This window comes from Arachis stenosperma, chromosome 7 (assembly GCF_014773155.1).
Source record: "Arachis stenosperma cultivar V10309 chromosome 7, arast.V10309.gnm1.PFL2, whole genome shotgun sequence".
In the NCBI taxonomy this organism is placed as follows: domain Eukaryota; kingdom Viridiplantae; phylum Streptophyta; class Magnoliopsida; order Fabales; family Fabaceae; genus Arachis; species Arachis stenosperma.
The window spans coordinates 62,404,397-62,421,832 of NC_080383.1; the positions used below are offsets into that span (position 1 = coordinate 62,404,397).

General features: G+C 37.6%; 1 protein-coding gene across 1 annotated transcript; it reads right to left on the bottom strand.

Annotated features, from left to right (window-relative positions):
* Window positions 1-2,381: 2,381 nt before the first annotated feature.
* On the bottom strand, window positions 2,382-13,172 carry LOC130942117 (zinc finger CCCH domain-containing protein 19). Its single transcript, XM_057870813.1, has 10 exons — window positions 11,708-13,172; window positions 11,511-11,590; window positions 9,794-9,975; window positions 7,258-8,167; window positions 7,035-7,162; window positions 6,551-6,610; window positions 6,371-6,421; window positions 5,650-5,720; window positions 4,865-5,019; window positions 2,382-4,771 (listed from the first exon to the last, which is right to left on the bottom strand). The coding sequence occupies exons 1-10, from the start codon at window positions 12,904-12,906 to the stop codon at window positions 2,715-2,717; spliced, it is 4,893 nt and encodes a 1,630-aa protein (XP_057726796.1). The 5' UTR covers window positions 12,907-13,172; the 3' UTR covers window positions 2,382-2,714.
* Window positions 13,173-17,436: the final 4,264 nt, after the last annotated feature.

Sequence of the window (17,436 nt, forward strand, 5' to 3'; positions counted from 1 at the left end):
GTCGTCCAACCTCTCAGCCAAGTATCTATCTAGCTGACCTTCAATGGCCAATTTTTCTATGACATTCTTTAAATCATAGCAATCACTGGTAGAATGTCCATAAAGCTTGTAATACTCGCAGTATTTTGTCCGACTTTCTGCCTTTATATGTTTAATTGGGCAAGGAAGAGGAAGTTTCTCAGTGTGGCATATCTCCTTGTAGACATCCATGAGAGACTCAGAGTGGGGTATAATTATGATATCTTCAAGATTTTTCTGGGTTATACTCTTCCTTTTTCTTAGCGTCTTTCTCCTTTTCCTAAGTCGGGTAGGACAGATTTGGCCTTGGGAGAGGCTCTCTAAGTCGAGAATTTTCTTTCGTGTTGATGTACTTTTCTGCCCGCTCTAGTACTTCATACAAGAAGGTCGGGTGTCGCTTGGATATGGATTGAGAGAACGGCTCTTCTTTAAGGCTGTTAACTAATCCTATTATTACTGCTTCAGTAGGCAAGTTTTGTATTTCTAAGCAAGCTTTGTTATCTCTCCATGTAGTCTCGGAGGGTCTCTCCGACTTCTTGCTTAACCCCTAGCAAGATTGGAGCGTGCTTCACTTTATCTTTCTGAATCGAAAATCTAGTAAGGAACTTCCTAGTTAGGTCATCAAAGCAAGTTACCGACCTGGGAGGTAAGTTATCAAACTACTCCATCATGGCTTTGGTCAAAGCTGTCGGGAAGGCTTTGCAATGAGTCACATCAGAGGCATCGGCTAGGTACATCTGACTCTTGAAATTACTAAGGTGGTGCCTTGGATCGGTTATTCCGTCACAGAGATCCATGTCAGGAGTTTTGAAGTTTTTGGGAACCCTAGCTTGCATGATCTCTTCAACAAACGAATCTTCACCTCCCAGAGGACTTTCCTCCCGATCTGCCCGATTGCTCCGTCTCTGGAGGTCGGCCTCCAACCTTAAGAGCTTTTCCCCAGCTCTTTTCGCATCGTACCTCCCTTCGCAATTTCCGTTCTGTTTCTCGTTGTCGTTCAGCTTCCAGTTCAAGTCGCCCATGGTGGCCATGAACTAATCCCAGTATTTCCGTTGGATGGGGAGGTTCTTCTCTTCAGGCGGGTGGATCTCTGAATGGATTTACCGTGGTTGAGGGTTTCCCGACGTTCCTTCCTCGTGGGGGATATTAATTCTTTCTTAAGGTGGAGGTAATGCCAGCGTTAAGTCATCTTGGTGGTGCTCCGGTTCCGACTCAGATGCCGTGTGACCGTCTTCATATTGATTGTCCACCATTTATCAAGGGTTGAGCTCTAGGTCTCCGACAACGGCACCAATGTTCCAAGGATTACCTGAAATGGTGATTTGGGCGTGGACGTGAGATCCAGACTTTTTCTGAAGCAGCAACCGAGGTGCCGCCATCTGAGTTCCCCGTGAGAAGGTAGGGGTGGTACCTACAAGAGACTCCGGTGCCTAAGTCAGGAAAGGCTTTAAGCAGGTTTTTAGTAGATTGGGACTTGAATATACCTGAGGGGTGTTAGTGTATTTATAGTAGAGTAGGTAACCACCTTTTTTTTAGTAGTTCCACCTTTATTGGTAGGTAACCGTTCCCTTTATCTTGAAAGTTTGTTAAGATCTATCTTTTAGATAAGATAGAGATTGTGGGAGAGATTTTGGGAGACAGTTACTTATTTAAATAAATATGGCTGAACTTCCCTTGTCTCATCCGACTTCTTAAGAGTTCAGGTGAGGGGAAGAGGCCACCCTTATTGAGCCTTTATCCTTAAGGGACCTGGTTGTGTTGAGAGTTAGAGTATAAACAGACAAGTAAGCTTTAGGTTCCATAAAAAAAATGCAAAACGCGTCAAGATGGCAGATTTATATGTTTGGGAGATTTACCATTAATGTCATGATTGAGAAAAATATTGAATTATAGAGTTTTCCTTCCTTCTATGGCATCATATAATTGTTTGAAAGATGCAAGTTTCTAATTTTTTTTTTCACCTAAGCAAATATTAAGTTCATAATAAAAAATTCATATTGAAGAAGCTTTTCAAGAACAATTTAATAATGCAAGTTTTAACGATCAAAGAATAAGAGTAGAGAAGAAAAATAGATTAAAAAAAACTAAACAAAAATAAAAACAAAGGTATCTTTCAAATATTAGAAAATACAAATTAACATCTCCTAAAATAAAAAAAAAATTAGAAAAATAATAAAACAAAGAATTAATTACTCTTAAATTAAGATGATAAGATATACATTTTATAGGAATTATAAATTTAATGACAATTAATCTCTTACTTTATTATTTTACCGTTAAAATTTTAAAAAAATATGCAATAGTATATAATTTATAATTAATTTTAGAGACTACCAATAGCCTTCTCTTAATGAGAACTCCCAAATCCGAAATATTCTATCGTTTTCATAGCTAAATAAAAAATAAAAAAAAATGTAAAGTCCCCTTAACTGTTAACTGTCCCTCATCATTATTACTGATCTAGAGGGCGTGTCGACTTCTGTAACTACTCTCGAATCAACCAACTCCAAGAAACTCGATAATACAAGGCCTCAAAAAAATCGAAAAGAAAAGGGCAACAAAACAGAGATAAACGAGGGGCTACAATGCACAAGTGCTACATACATGAAGGCACCCTTGTACAACGTTAAGCCATGAAATGGGAAAATACTGTACAATAAGACATGTTTCTCTGAAGCTAATTAACCTACAACTTTTTAAGTGTGCATAAAATCACAGGAAGCCCCCTTCTTGCAATGTCCACTCTCGTGGAACTTACATACTCCTCTTTGTCCCCCAACAGAAGGCCTGGAAGAACCTCCTCTTCCGCTGCCATTAAATGATGATTGCCTGTTCCAGGATTTACCTCCATAACCAGAATCTCCACCATGTGTTCCACGATCGCCCTGGCTGTGGAATCTCTCCCCATTGCGACTTTGCTCGCCACCCCACGTGCCTGCATTTCCAGATGAAGAACCCCAACCAGGATTAGTACTTCCCACCGTTGGCCCTTGACCAGGTGCAACCCAACCTGCATTTGCATTTACATGCGGACGTCCTTGACCAGGTGCAACCCAGCCAACAGCATTTGCCGCAGGTGGTCCCTGGCTAGGAGCACCCCATACTGGAGTTGCATTACTGGGTCCTGTCCCCTGTCCAGGCATCCAGTTTACGTTCACATTTGCAGGTAGAGGTCCACTCCAGTTAATATTCTGATTTCCTGGCATACCCCAACCAGCATAAGGTACATTGGATGGTGCTGCTGCTGCTATGTTTGACTGACTATTTGAACTTGGCGGTCTCCATGGTTCAGGTGTAGGTGTAGGTGTAGGTGTAGGTGTAGGTGTAGTCATGCCTGGAAAGCTCGGTGTAGAGAAGGCCCCATTAGGATTTCCATTGCTATATGAGGCAGAGTTCTGGACGGATGTAGTATCAACCCAGTGACCATGGGAAGCTGGCTGTGCAGGCATAGTAACTGGATTATTTGGTTCTATCCTTTGAGGTTGAGCACCTCCCCACGTCTGTACTTCAGGCTTTGGAGCCGTACCAGAGCCCCACCCTTGATGGCCTTCGGCACGGGAGGTATGGTTACTGACACTCTGACTTTGCAAGTGTACACCTGCTGTCTGAATGTCAACACCTGAAGCAATCGCAGGTAATGCTGCATGAACATGTACTTGATTATTATCTGATTTAGAAGCTGATATCATTCCAGGTTGTGAACTTGAACGACTTTCAGGCCCAATGGGGAGTGAATTTCCTAAGAGAGAGCCAGCCAATAGGACAGGGGTTGGAGTTGGAGACCATTTATTTTCAAAAGCCTGCATCTTGGTCCCACCTGAAGCAGTCTGGGGTGTAGGTGAAGGAAGATTTGTTGCTTCATTTCTGAGTCCAGCATCAGAACCCCAACCATTTGCCAGATTCTTGGGAACTTCAACTGCCAATGAAGGTCGACTTGCTAAAGAATTCATGGTATCTTTAGATCTCCAACTTCCTCCAGCATTTTGTCCAGGAGAACCAAGAGGATTATGTGATCCACTATTATGATCAAATGATGGTCTTCCTCCAGCTTGACCTTCCATAGCTTGTACCGCCAAATGAGACTTGCCAGAGTATGAAGATGAGTAATGTGGATCAATCACAGATTGAGCCTTAGCAGGAGTTTTATCCAGCATTGATGGTTCAGTAGGAAATTTTCCTGCTAAGGCATCGGTTAAGAGCATCGACTGATCTTGCTTGTCACTGGCTTTCCAAATCCTCAAATCAGCAGGAAAGTACCCTGTGTTACTCCATTTGCGTAGCTGCACCATAGAAAATGGTCCCTGAACTTTTCCAGACGGATCCTGATAATGCCACATTTTTTCACTTTCATTTATTTTCATAGCTGGCGGAGCAGCTCCCACAGAAGACAACACTGCAGAAGTTTCTGATAAAGCAGCAGAAAAATGATCAGGTGTTGATAACAGCTGGTTACTTTTAGTACCACTTTCAAAGCTTGAAGATAGCTTCTGCCTCTCCAGGCCACTAGATTGTGAACCCCAATCCCTTCCCTGGGGTAATTGAGCATCATTTAGTACTTCATTAGCAATAGAAACATCATCGCCTTTGCTTGAAAACCCCTTGTTCGACAGATTTCTACTAAGTTCACGATTCACATTAGAATAATTCCGTGTCGCACTCCAGGAATCACTCGAAATAGGACCACTCCTAGGAGAAATAATCTCTCTCCCCCTCCTTCCAAATGCAGCAGGTCCTCTAGGTCTCATGTAGTTTTCTGCAGGAACAGAAATATAATTTTGCAGAGTTAATAACTACTAGGAAAGGAAGAAACACAATAAATGTGTTCAGCAGTTTGCAGTATTACCACCTTGTCGTTTTTCATCCATTTCATCTTCATCTTCTTCAGATTCATGACTTGGATCCATTTTAGGATCCACATGAATTTCTGGAATTTCCTCCAATCTGCGTTGTCGTTCTTCGGGAGTCTTCAGAAGTTGCAACTTCTCAACACACTCTCTGAGCGTGAAAGGAAGTTGAGGATCAACAAAATAGTACTTGGTGTTCTTGATCACTTCCAAATATTACAGACAAGTAGAAGCAAGCAAAACATCATCTAGGAACCAAAAAAGAATCGTCACAGTTATCTATCTCAACCTAGCAAGAGCTACTAAAGAGTAAAAGATTCCACCCATCCCAGATTAAGAACAAACTCCTTCTCCTTGCCAAAAGAGCAATGTGCTATTCCCTATTAAAACAAATCCTACTGGTGTTAGACAAGAAAGAGACAATAGGAATCATTTGATATGTACAGCAACCGTCAAATATCATTTATATAGCTGAAAAAAACTTTCCTATCCATTTTTTTATCTGAATATTATCACAAGCTTGAATTGTATGTAAACTTCATATAGAGTTGACTAATCAACACTGCTTTGTTTTTTAAAAATTTTTTTTAAAGAAAAGAGAAGTAATTTGTAGGAGTGGTTTATTAGAAATTGACCTCAATACTCAGTATAAGATCACATTCTCGCTTAAATTAACAATGCTATGCAACAAGACGTGGTACATGGGCAAACAAAAAGCAATTAGCTAATAAGCAACTAATCTTGCTACATGTATTGTATGTAATCTATTATGATGAGAAAAGGATATTCTTTTCTGCGTCCCTTCTCACTGGCTCTGTCACGGAGATGACTTAACCGCACTATCTCTGTTTCTAACCACTGGCATAGAACAATAATACATTAGACAAAAAATAACAGAAAACATATCTCAAGTTTCACAGAGAACAAGTAATATAAATCGAAACAGTACAAAATCAGTAAATAAACTGAAATGACAATTCAGTGAATAAACTAAGAAAAATTAAGTTAGCAGTTCTAAAAAGAATAGGGTTCAGGTCTAATGTCCAATTCTTCAGCATCAAAAGAGAAGATTCAAAGTCCTAGCTTAAGGGCCAGTTTGGCTAAACTTCTTAAATAAGTTCTTTTGAAAAAGGAGCTTAAAATATAAGGACTTTTATTAATAATAACTTTTAAATAAGTTATTTTGAGTTTGGATAGTTATTATAAAAGTCCTTGTTTTAAAGTTGTGCATTAAATAAGAATGATAAAATAGCTTTTGAAAATAGGAGAAGTCATATTTTTTAACTTCTTCAAAAGCTCTTAAAAATAACTTTTTGAAAAGTTAAAAGTTTATCTAAAAAATTGTACCAAACACATTAATGTAACTTTCTATAAGTCAAAAGTTGAAAAAAGTAACTTTTTGGTGTTTCCCAAACGGACCCTAAGTGTCTATGTTGAAGTTGAACAAAGTTTTTCAGAACACCATTACTAGGGCATGACAAATATCAGAATTTTTCCCCTAAACTCACATCATTCACTCTAACTGCCTGAAGTGCCAAAGCTTTTTCCTGAATGTCACCCTGCAAAGCACAAATTTCTATCCTCAGTAATCACCGTAACATCTGATTCCCAAAAGTATTCTATTGAGCATAAACTATAAAATAAATCTACTGAGCATAAACTATAAAATAAAATATAATAAGATATACCAGTGTCAGACGATTTATGAGCCCGCATTTTATGCTTTGGCGGAGTCGCTTGCATTCATCCTAACAGAAAACTAGTCAATATCTTAAAGAATGAAATACATTAATCTAAAAAATAAGTTGGACAAATCATCAAAAGCAATACACAAACAATTTGTTCTCAACACCATACAACTAAATATATGGCTGCAAAGTTGCCTAGGAATTCTATTGTTGAGCAAGTGAACCAACCAGCAAGAAGTATAGCTGATTACCAAACACAAAACCACCATTCATACAATTAGGAGGTTCTAGAGAATGGTGGTCTAAAACAACGATTATCATGCCAGGTTTCAAAAGTAACTAACATGAGAAATGAGAATCAATAACCACTCTCCCCAAAAGGGTGAATCATAACAAGAATGAGAAAAAAAAGGAAAGGAAAAACAACACCCAAAAAATAAGGAAAAGAAAAACAAACACCCAAAAAATAAACATGTTGAATTACCTCTGTGAACTCCTGATTTGAGATAATATCAATGGATACAATCTCTGTCTTGTTTAAATTTAAGATTTCTAGCAAGAAATCTGTCATTCTTTTACCAACTTTATATGGTTCTGATGCTTTGCAAGTCCCTGGCCATGACAATAATTAAAACAAGAACTGCAAATGTTATTTTATAATGCAAATATTATCCGCAAGAAAGGTAATGTTTTCTCCAAATATTTACCTACAACCTGAACCAGCCTGTACAAGTCTTGCTTCTGGCCACTACCTGAAATCCTTATTCTCACAAAAGCGCCAACAACTCTATCATGAAACTTTTCTGTATCTTCAAGTAGCTCTTCCACCAAATTACGTCGGAGATATATTAAATTAACATTATGATTATCAATAGCTGCATAATCATCCACATTAGTTTGAAGTCCTCTTTCATCACCTTTTTTGCGAGTTTTACGTCTCTTATCTTTGCCAGCTTTCACATATGAATCAGAGTTGCCATCACCTTCCAAATGACTAATTTCAGTATCAAGAACACTTCCCTGCATATCATCAGTTTGAGAATCTTCTTTTAGAAGGAAATGGGATTCAAGAAGCTTTAACATTTCAAAATGTCCCACTCTTGGTTTACCAAACAAATTTTGAAGCCTTGTATCACAAATGATTTGACTTTTTCTACGAGGATCTCTAAGTTTATTTCTTTTAATATACTCTAACAGAAGAGCCTGCACATCAAACTGTGACAAAATGGATCTGTCTCCATTTCTCATGTGCATGACAAACTCCAAAAGTTCTTTTGAAGCCCACTCAGAGGTTTCATCTGCAGATGCTCCATCCACAGAAGTATATGAAGTCCCTTCCCTGGAACGGGACTTTGTCCGCTTCTTGCCCTTTCTTCTTTTGGAACGACTCAAATCTACATTCTCATATGAGCTATCTGAATCAGATCCTCTATCATTATTGGCATCGAAAAGTTCATCTGCTGATTCCTCTTTAGAAGGAAGCCTATCAGATCCCTTCCAAGGATTTTTAGCTTGTGTGAGTTCATCGAATGTCAGGGATAGCTTTTCTTTTAGATCTAAGTAATAGTCCTTAAAGAGATACTCCCAGCTGCTTCTGTCATCAAAATCCACTTGTCCCTGCAAGCAAGAAAAATAGTTATTTGTAGTCAAAGTAGGTTCCTCAAAACAATGCTACTTACAAATTAAAATCTTTCCATATATGAACTTTGGTCACAAGGTACGTCTGTTTCTAACCGGATTCATAGTGATAATTGATGACGGATAGTTTGATATGTAAATAACATGATGCAGCTTATTCGAATGTTGAAATACTATGGAAATGAAATGCATTCAAGTAGTCGACTATACAGCAGAAGGGGAAAGAAATGTAAGAATTCTTTAGGAGCACAATTACACTCCCCTCAAACTTGATTCTTCAAGCTGACAAGTAGTTCTACCATCACCTTATGTTGCTTAAATAAGGGCAAAATATGAATTCAACAGATTAGATGATGGCAAATAGAAACTCTTGCAGTTTAAGTGAGGGTAAACAGAGAATTTAATTTCAAAAAATGAAAATAAAAAAGGGGTTCCACTTGAAGTTGGGTGGGCTGACTGTTTTTGACTTCATCCCACCAAGTTGTGGCCACAACAGCTTTGAAGGACCTGTGACCCACCATGATGCACAGCCGTAATGCTGAAGCACATGGGTGATACCAGCACTATTGCATGCCTAGGCAACCTCACAACACGGTGCCACAAATGAACTGTGATAGAGTGCAATTAAGAACTATGACCAATACAGCAAAATCCAAGCAGCATAAGGAACAAAAAAGGAACGAGAGTATGAGAACAAAATATAGTTAGAGTGGAACTGGAACTGGAGTTAGAAGATTGTAACACTTCACAACAAGACAGAGAAACCAAAAAAGGGGGGATTAAAAAGGAAGTGGATGATGAAGAATAAAACTCAACCCAAATATGCAGGAGAGGATGAAGAAGGGGATGGTAAGCCAGAATCACTGACTTGCTAGTAATCCACTGGGTTTGCTTGGGGAAAAAACAGTGCATAACAGGTCTAGTTTGGATGAATAGAGAAGAAATGTGCTTTGAGCGTAGGGTCAATGATGTAGAGGTCTAAACCCTAGAATGCTTCCAAAGAAGCAGAAGCAAAATGACCAAAAATAACCCAAAAAGACCTATCAAATAACAGGCAGGCAATTCATAGATTTATTGCACATATGGTGTAGTTATTTACATCAATCCATCCTCCCTGCAGAATACTATGTCACACGCAATCGCACTGATATTCTCTGTTACAGAGAAGTGTCCTCCCAGATTATGTGCATGATTACCAATAGAGATTGGTCTCCCAGATTATGTGCATGATTCAATACTTCGAGCAAGATATACTATAATAACCCAGGGGTACCAGTCTAATATAGAACTTTGGTTGAGTACTAGTTCTCTAAAACTTTTTTTATTTCAAGCACCTCAAAGTTTTCAGCAAAGCAATCCTTAAATACCATATCATGGTTCTGCAATTCCACAACCAGAATAGTATGATTTCGGTATTGATAGTACATGTTTGTAACAAATTCAATCCTCTGAAAATCAATGCACAACTCTATAGGTGCTACAAAATATCCCAAAATGTAGTCCGAGAAAAAAAAATCAATAAAAGAAGCAAAAATCAAAAGCTAATCTGTCACAAACACCTTGAAACTAATTGAACCACTACTACAGTGCAGAAGGATGATATACCATGTTTTCATGATTGTTCTGTTCAATCAACATTACAGTTCTCATGCATGTCTCGCAAAAGCCCTTGTTTCCCCTAACACATAAGATAACAGCATCTTTGATGCATCCCTTGCACAAAGAGAACGTACATGTATAACACATGTAGTAAGCATTCTTCTCACAGTTGCTGCAAATATGCCATCCTGGTAGCATGAAGATTGCACATACGGAACGTCAGATATAATACTGATTTTAGAATCAAAATATAACAAACCAAGGTAAATATGATTGAGTTTTTTCACATCAGATTAGATATCTTAATATTCAAGTGAATTAATTTATTTGCTTTCAAGACACAAGCATAAAGATAACTATTTACACTAAACAAGGCACGTGCAAAGAAGAGAGGTAACAGGAAGTAAAAAGTTTTAAAAGGAGAGCATCAAAATAAGAAGCACACCACATTGATTAAAATGCATCAAGGACTATTTAAAAGTGCATTGAGGTTTTCCACAGATATACAGAAAAATGAAGTCTACAAACCGGGAAATGTATTATAGATATGATCTTAATTTGGAACGTGCTAACTTACATCATAATATTAAGAGTGTAGCATAAATGCAGCAGCACTCCCCCTCTTAAAAATTGAGAATAATAACAGTAACTCCTTATATCCTAAATATCAATCACCTGTCACCTATTATCCAACAATCATTGTTTGTCACTTTGTCTATGATATGCCAGTGAAATTAAATGTAATTCGCCCGACAACAACAATGCAGAGTTTGAAACACAATCCAAAAACTATGGCTACATGGGTACGAGCCTAAACAGATTGAAAAATTGACAATGATAACAGTAAGTCCTTATATCCTAAATATCAATCACCTATCACCTATTAACCAACAATCAATATTTGTCTATGATATGTGAGTGAATCTAACGGTAATGCCACTGAAAAAAACAACGCAGACCATGGAAAATAATTCAAAAACTAAGGGTGCAGGTGCGTTTGGTTTACGTTTTCATTTTCTGTTTTCATTTTTTTTTTTTGTTTTCTAGAATTTATAAAGGAAAAAGTGAAAACAGTGAAAACAATATTGTTTTCAATTTTTCCTTCACAAAATCCAGAAAACAGAAAATACTGAAAATGAAAATGCAAACCAAACGCACCCTAAGGGTACATGAGTACCGCCATAAACAAGGTACAGATAGAATTGGTTAATGAAGTTGAGCCAAAACTTCTATAAACTGGGATCTGGGCAATCTTCTCAAAGGTAGGAAGGCCAAGAAACAAAATTTAAATCTTCCTCCGATTATAAACTGAAACAGAACCTCAGTTTCTAAAGTGCCATATGCATGTCCTTAGCTTCAATCACTATCCTCAAATACCATCATCTATCCCATGTATTGATCTACAGACCTCTTGAGAGAAATTTGTATAAAATAATATATTGAAGCACAATTAGAACATTCAAATAATAATTCTACCTAAATGCATCAACCTAATGTCCCTACTTAGTATTCCAAGTTCAAACATTAACCCAATCTCATTATGCATTCAAACACTAATATTTTTATTTTCATCACAAAATTTAAGCAGTTCACAGACTCATGAGGCTATTGCACAGGAATTGAAAATTAAAAGCAAGAACTGAACCACCTGACAAAAGAACAAGAAACAAACAGATGATGCTTAATATAGAGTTGGAAGTAGGTATAGAATAAGAAAACATACCACAATTCCATTTACCCTTGGATCGGAAGAAGGCCTCATCACGATTAACGCAAGAAGGATGGTAAGCCTTTGGGCACCCCCTAAGCAACACACCAGAATTTTTTTAAAAAAAAAATAGAAAAGATAAAAGCAATGAATTTACAAAGCATTTCCATTACAAATAGAAAAGTCATGAGGACACATAATGTGATTGTCACCTGCGGTCACAAAGAACAAGCTCACCCCCGTCGAAGCAAATGAAACAAACATCCTCTTCCATCTTTTTCCTTGATGGGGCTCTCCCTGTGGACTTTGAATTTTTCCCACTTCCGCGCTTTCTCTTCCCACCACTCACACTTCTACTCTGCTCCTCCGTTTCTTCTGTCCCTTCAGTGGGCTCTGTCTCTTCTCCCATGCGCCCAACACTGCCACCGCCATCTTCTTCCTCTTCTTCTTCTTCTTCTTCTTCATGTTCATCCGTGAAAGCAGCTTCATTTGTCATATCACCACCAGCATCGGCTTGTTCTTCTTCCTGATCTACTGTCAAAGCAGCTTCATTTGCTATATCATCACTGGCAGCAGCTTGTTCTTCTTCTTCATCTTCTCCTTGTTTCTCTGCTTCTTCTTGCTCTTCCATGAAAGCAGCTTCATTTGACAAGCCACCACCAGCATCAGCATCCTCTTGTTCCTCTTGTTGTTGTTGTTGTTGTCCTTCTTGGTGCACTTCGATGAATTCATTAGCTACACCACCAACAACAACATCGGCGCCTGCATTCTCGTGCTGCTGTCCTAGTACTTGCTCGTCTTCTTCCAATAAAGCAGCTTCATTTGCCATACCGCTAGCAGCATCAGCTTCTTGCTCCCCACCCGCCTCCTCCTCCTCCTCCTCCTCCTCCTGTTCTTCTTCTGCATCTTCTTTTTCTTGCCCTTGTTCTCTTTCTACCACGGAAGCAGCTTCATCTGGTACCTCCGTCTGCTCCACCACGTTATCCTCACCATCCCTGATTTCGTGCTCATCTACCAACGGAGCTTCCTCCTTTTCCATCTTCGCCACGCCGGTTGCCTCCACCATAATCTCATCCTCTTCTTGTTGGCCCTCTCCATTCTCCACATCATCACCCTTAACTACAACCTCAGGGCCAACAACCTTATCTTCCACCACTTGCATTTCTCCTTCTCCTGCGTTTCCCGAATCCCCAATCTCTGTCTCCTCCACCGCCTCTTCAACCGCTTCGCCCGAATTGGCTGCAACCGCCGCCTGTTCCGCTTCTCCAACAAGAGTTTCTCTATTATCGGCGGTGGTGGCCGCATCAACCGGCTCCACTCCAGTGCTGTGGCATTGTGGTGAAGTGGTAGAGAGGTATGGGAGTGGATAAGAGTGTTGTAGGTGTTGAGCTTCCTCGTCTTCAGCATCCATGGTAAAGGGAGGGAGAGATTGGAATAACCGAATTAGGGATTGAAATCAAATCCCTAGAAAGCAGGGGAATAGGAATTAGAAATTAGGAATTGCAAACTTGAAATTGCTTATCGTCGTAAATTCTGCTGTGCGTGACACACTCGCTCAGTGGATTCATAAGTTATGGGCCATACCATAACAGGAGTTGGCAGAGAGAAAAAACAAGAGAAAGGAACGGAAGGGTGCGGAGATAGAAGAGGGGATTCGTTCGGCTGCGTGCTTCTTCCCCCAAGCATCCCCCCACTGTCCGTTATTTCCTTCGGAATCCAAAGCCCAAGGCCCAATCTCTTAATTCAATTAAGCTCTGCATTAGTTGGGCCCCCCCTTAAATATATCGAAATAACTGAAAATTATTAATAAAAGAAGAAGAAATAAAGGCCCAAATCCCAAAAAAATTACCTTTTCATTTTTATTCTTATTTTTAGACTTTTATAAAAAAAATAGAAAGTAAAAATAAAAATATTATTATTTTTACTATTTTTTATTTCTTTCACAAAATTTAAAAAATAAAAATATTAAAAATAAAAACAGAAAATAAAATATAAATCAAACCTACTTTAAATCGTTTTAACCTCCACAAAAATACTTCATCCCTATTTTAGGGATTGTTTTATTTTATCTTTTTTATATTATTTTTTATTTATATATTTTTTAATGATTTATATTTTTCCCTATTATTAAAGAATTTCGCAGAGAAATATATTCATACGTCTTGCAAGCAAAATGAGTGATAAATATGTTTTGTATATTTTGCTAGTTCGCATGAATGTATAAAATATTTGTAATTCATTTTACTAGCAACATTTATAAATATATGTTTATCCCTAAATTTTAGAATCAGATCCTGCAAAATGACTATGTTTCTAAAACTCCCTTGATAATACAAAAAGTAATTAATTTTTAACTCAGATAAAAAATCAAAGAACTTTATATCCAAATAAAAATACCTATTTTTTATATCTAATATTTTTTATTATATATTAATTTTTAAAATATTCTTTTTATATATTTGTAAAATTTTAATCTAACACTTTTTATTAATACAAGAAATAGACAAATACTAATACGCTCGAGAGAAAATAAAGAATATAGCACTTCTTAAATTCTAAAACCTAAATACTAAACTCTAATTTTAAATTTTAAAATTTAAATTTTAAATTATAAACTCTAAATCCAAAATTCTGAATTCTAAACCCTAAATCTTAACTTCTAAATTCTAAATTTGAGTCATTAATATAAAATATAATAAACTAAGAGCTAAAATTTGTTTAACTTACAAAGAATTTGACAAATGATACTAAAAATAATAATTTAAAAATAGAAAAAATACAATCACTAAATCCAATTACTGAGTAAAAATTATACTATTTCAGAAAAATGAATAATGTATGAGCATCTTTAATTATGTTTTTATTATTTCTTTGAATAAAGTTAATGTTTTCCTTGTTTTAATTGAGATTTTTGTGCTTTACTCAATGTTTCTTGGAGTTGCTTTGTGTTTTGATATATTTAAGAAATTGTTGAAAGATTTTAGGCAAGAATAAAAGAGGAGAAGGATAACCAAAGAAGTCCTTGGGAGAACCAAGAAAAGTACCATGCAAAAGGAAGCAACCTCCCATTGAACCAAGAATTAAAGAAAATTGCAAAGAGAATTCGTGGAAGTTGTTACCCTGACCTCTTCATACTTGAGTGAGCTTAAATTGAGTTATAGAAGTCCAAATCAAGCGATTCCAGTGGTATTAGAAAGCTAACATTCAGAGCATTCCAACGATATATAATATCTATAGTTGACATTCATTTTGGACTGCAAACGACTCTCATCTTTGAGCTAAAAAATTTAGCATGAAAAAGCCCTGCGTAGGACATGACCCACGCCCTCTACACACCCTCCATGCACCAAAACACTCCCTGGAAGTGCTCCACGAAGATGTGGGACGTCTCCACATGCCCATCCATTCCTCCCACACTCAAAACACGTCCAAAACACCCCCAAATACACTCCTACACACCATGCAATACCCCAAATTCCATCCAAGCATGGTGTGCCACTTCCCCTACACCCATGCACACTTCCTCTCAGCCCAAGCCTTCATCCTTCACCAACGTGGGACGTTGCTTACGCCATTTTCATGTATGAAGTTCTACGTCCCACGTTGAAGAACCATGTCCCACATTGGGCCAAGCTCCAGTCGCCCCAACCTCTACGTCCTTGAGCACATGGGACGTGCCCCACGCCACCTTCCCCTCCTTAAGCCTCACGTCGCATGTGGGTCACGCTAGCTCCCACGCCAAGCTCCTCTTCTTCTCGAGCACTTAGGACATGCCTCACACCCACTTTCAAGCACATTGAGGGCGTGTGCCTAGCGTGGCACACTGGGCCACTGCCCAGCAACTCTCAACCTCTAAGTCTTAGAAGATGTAGGATGTCCCTTACTTGATCCACATCCTCTTCACTCAACAACAACCTCTAGAAGGTGCACAACAAGGCCACAAACTATATCCAAAGCCAGTCTCAAGCCCATGATATCAATAAAGCAACATATCAAGTTTTGAATTTCAATTACAAAGAAGATCACTAGTTTAGAAAATATTTGATTAGGATTTGATTTGATTCTATTTAGATTTAGTTTGAATTAAATTCTAGATCATTGTTTAGGTTTTAAAAACTTGTCCGTGGACAAGGGATAGGACATTTAGTCAGAAAACAATACACCACCGTTTACACCACACTTTAGAATTCTATTTTCATTCCACCATGAGCAACTAATCTTCTCTGTTAAGGTTATGAGCTATGTTCATCTTTTTATGGATTATTAATCTAAGTGTTTTACTTTACTTGAGGTTCATGCTTTGATCTATTTTATGATTGAGTTTTCGTTCTTCATCCTAAAGATTTAGAATTGTTGAAAAACATTCTAACTCTGTTTTGGATTCTAATATTGTTTTGGGAAAACTTAATATTGGAATTATCTTTGATTTAATTAGGAATAGTATTTCAAAGAGTGTGCGACAATTTATGATTTTCAATTGCTCTAGTTTCAATATGTGACATAAAATTTGGATTAGAAAACTTTTGAAAATCATTCTTTCTTGTAAGTTTCAATTGTTTAGGACTAGTTTGGATAAGTGACATATAATTCAGCCTAAGAACTATCCTTGAATATTATTTGAAACTAAATCAGATTTGTGCTTAACCTCTTTTCTTAATTGGTTGACCAAGGATATGGTGATTAGTTAATTAGGGAGAAATTAGGATGTTAAGGAATTGAAATTTAATTACATATAATTTGTCATGATTGATCTCTGCATGTCTCAAATAAATAAACACAAGGATTATTTTCCTTGAGAATGAACATCTTTGAAACCTTAACATTCTCACTATTGTTTTTACTCACAGTTTTCTATTTTATTTACCTCTATTTTCACGTTTAATTCCTTCATTCTTCTGTTTTGATTTGTCTAATTAGAAGTAGTCAATTAATCATTATTGCTTAGTCCATTAATCCTTATAGAAATGATAACCCACTCACCGTTATATTACTTGATATGATTCAGTGCACTTGCCGAGTTGTGATTTTGAAAAATTCCACATCAATGAACTTCACATTAATAGGCAATTTGTGAAGTTAAGGTATGAGATTGTTCTGAGGTATCATCTGAATCCGAATTGGATTTGGACTTGGATGTTAGGTTCAAACGCCTAAGGTTGAAGATTTTGATTTATTCGCTGAGACGGTGATGGTAGATACCTGCAAGGGACTCCAATGCCTAAGTCAACAAAGGTTTAAGTACGTTTTATGTATGATTGGGTTGGAAAAAATACCTAAGTATTATGGTATTTATAAAGTTATATATGTAACCTGATTATTCCTTGGGAATAACTTCAAATGATCATGGGTGGTTAATCATTTACAGAGCAAGAAGTTACCCCCATGTTTAGTATGGTTATCATCTGGGTGGTGAAAATCAAAGTAGTGGGGGGAGCATCTAACCTGCTCTCCAAGTTGGGTTCAGCCATGGGTTATAAGAACCCATATCCAAGTCAGTCTGACCTATGTGGATAAGGCCACATGGATTGATTTCACAAGTATCAGACTGACTTCTGTGGCACAATTTCGAATGTAGCTTGACTACCAATGGGAATGTGGACTGGGCTTATACTAAATAAGCCCAAATATGAAAAGTACCCATATTCGTGTTCTAATTCTCAGGTCGGGGCTTAGGTAAGTAGTTGCTTGGTTGCTACTCCTAGCAGGTTGGTGCACGAAATTATGATCATCAACAATGGCGCCAAAGACTTGGAGCTCTCAAACGTGAATCACACTTTGTCACAACTTCGCACAACTAACCAGCAAGTGCACTGGGTCATCCAAGTAATAAACCTTACGTGAGTAAGGGTCGATCCCACAGAGATTGTCGGTATGAAGCAAGCTATGGTCAACTTGTAAATCTCAGTTAGGTGAATTCAAATGGTTATAATGGTTTTCGAAT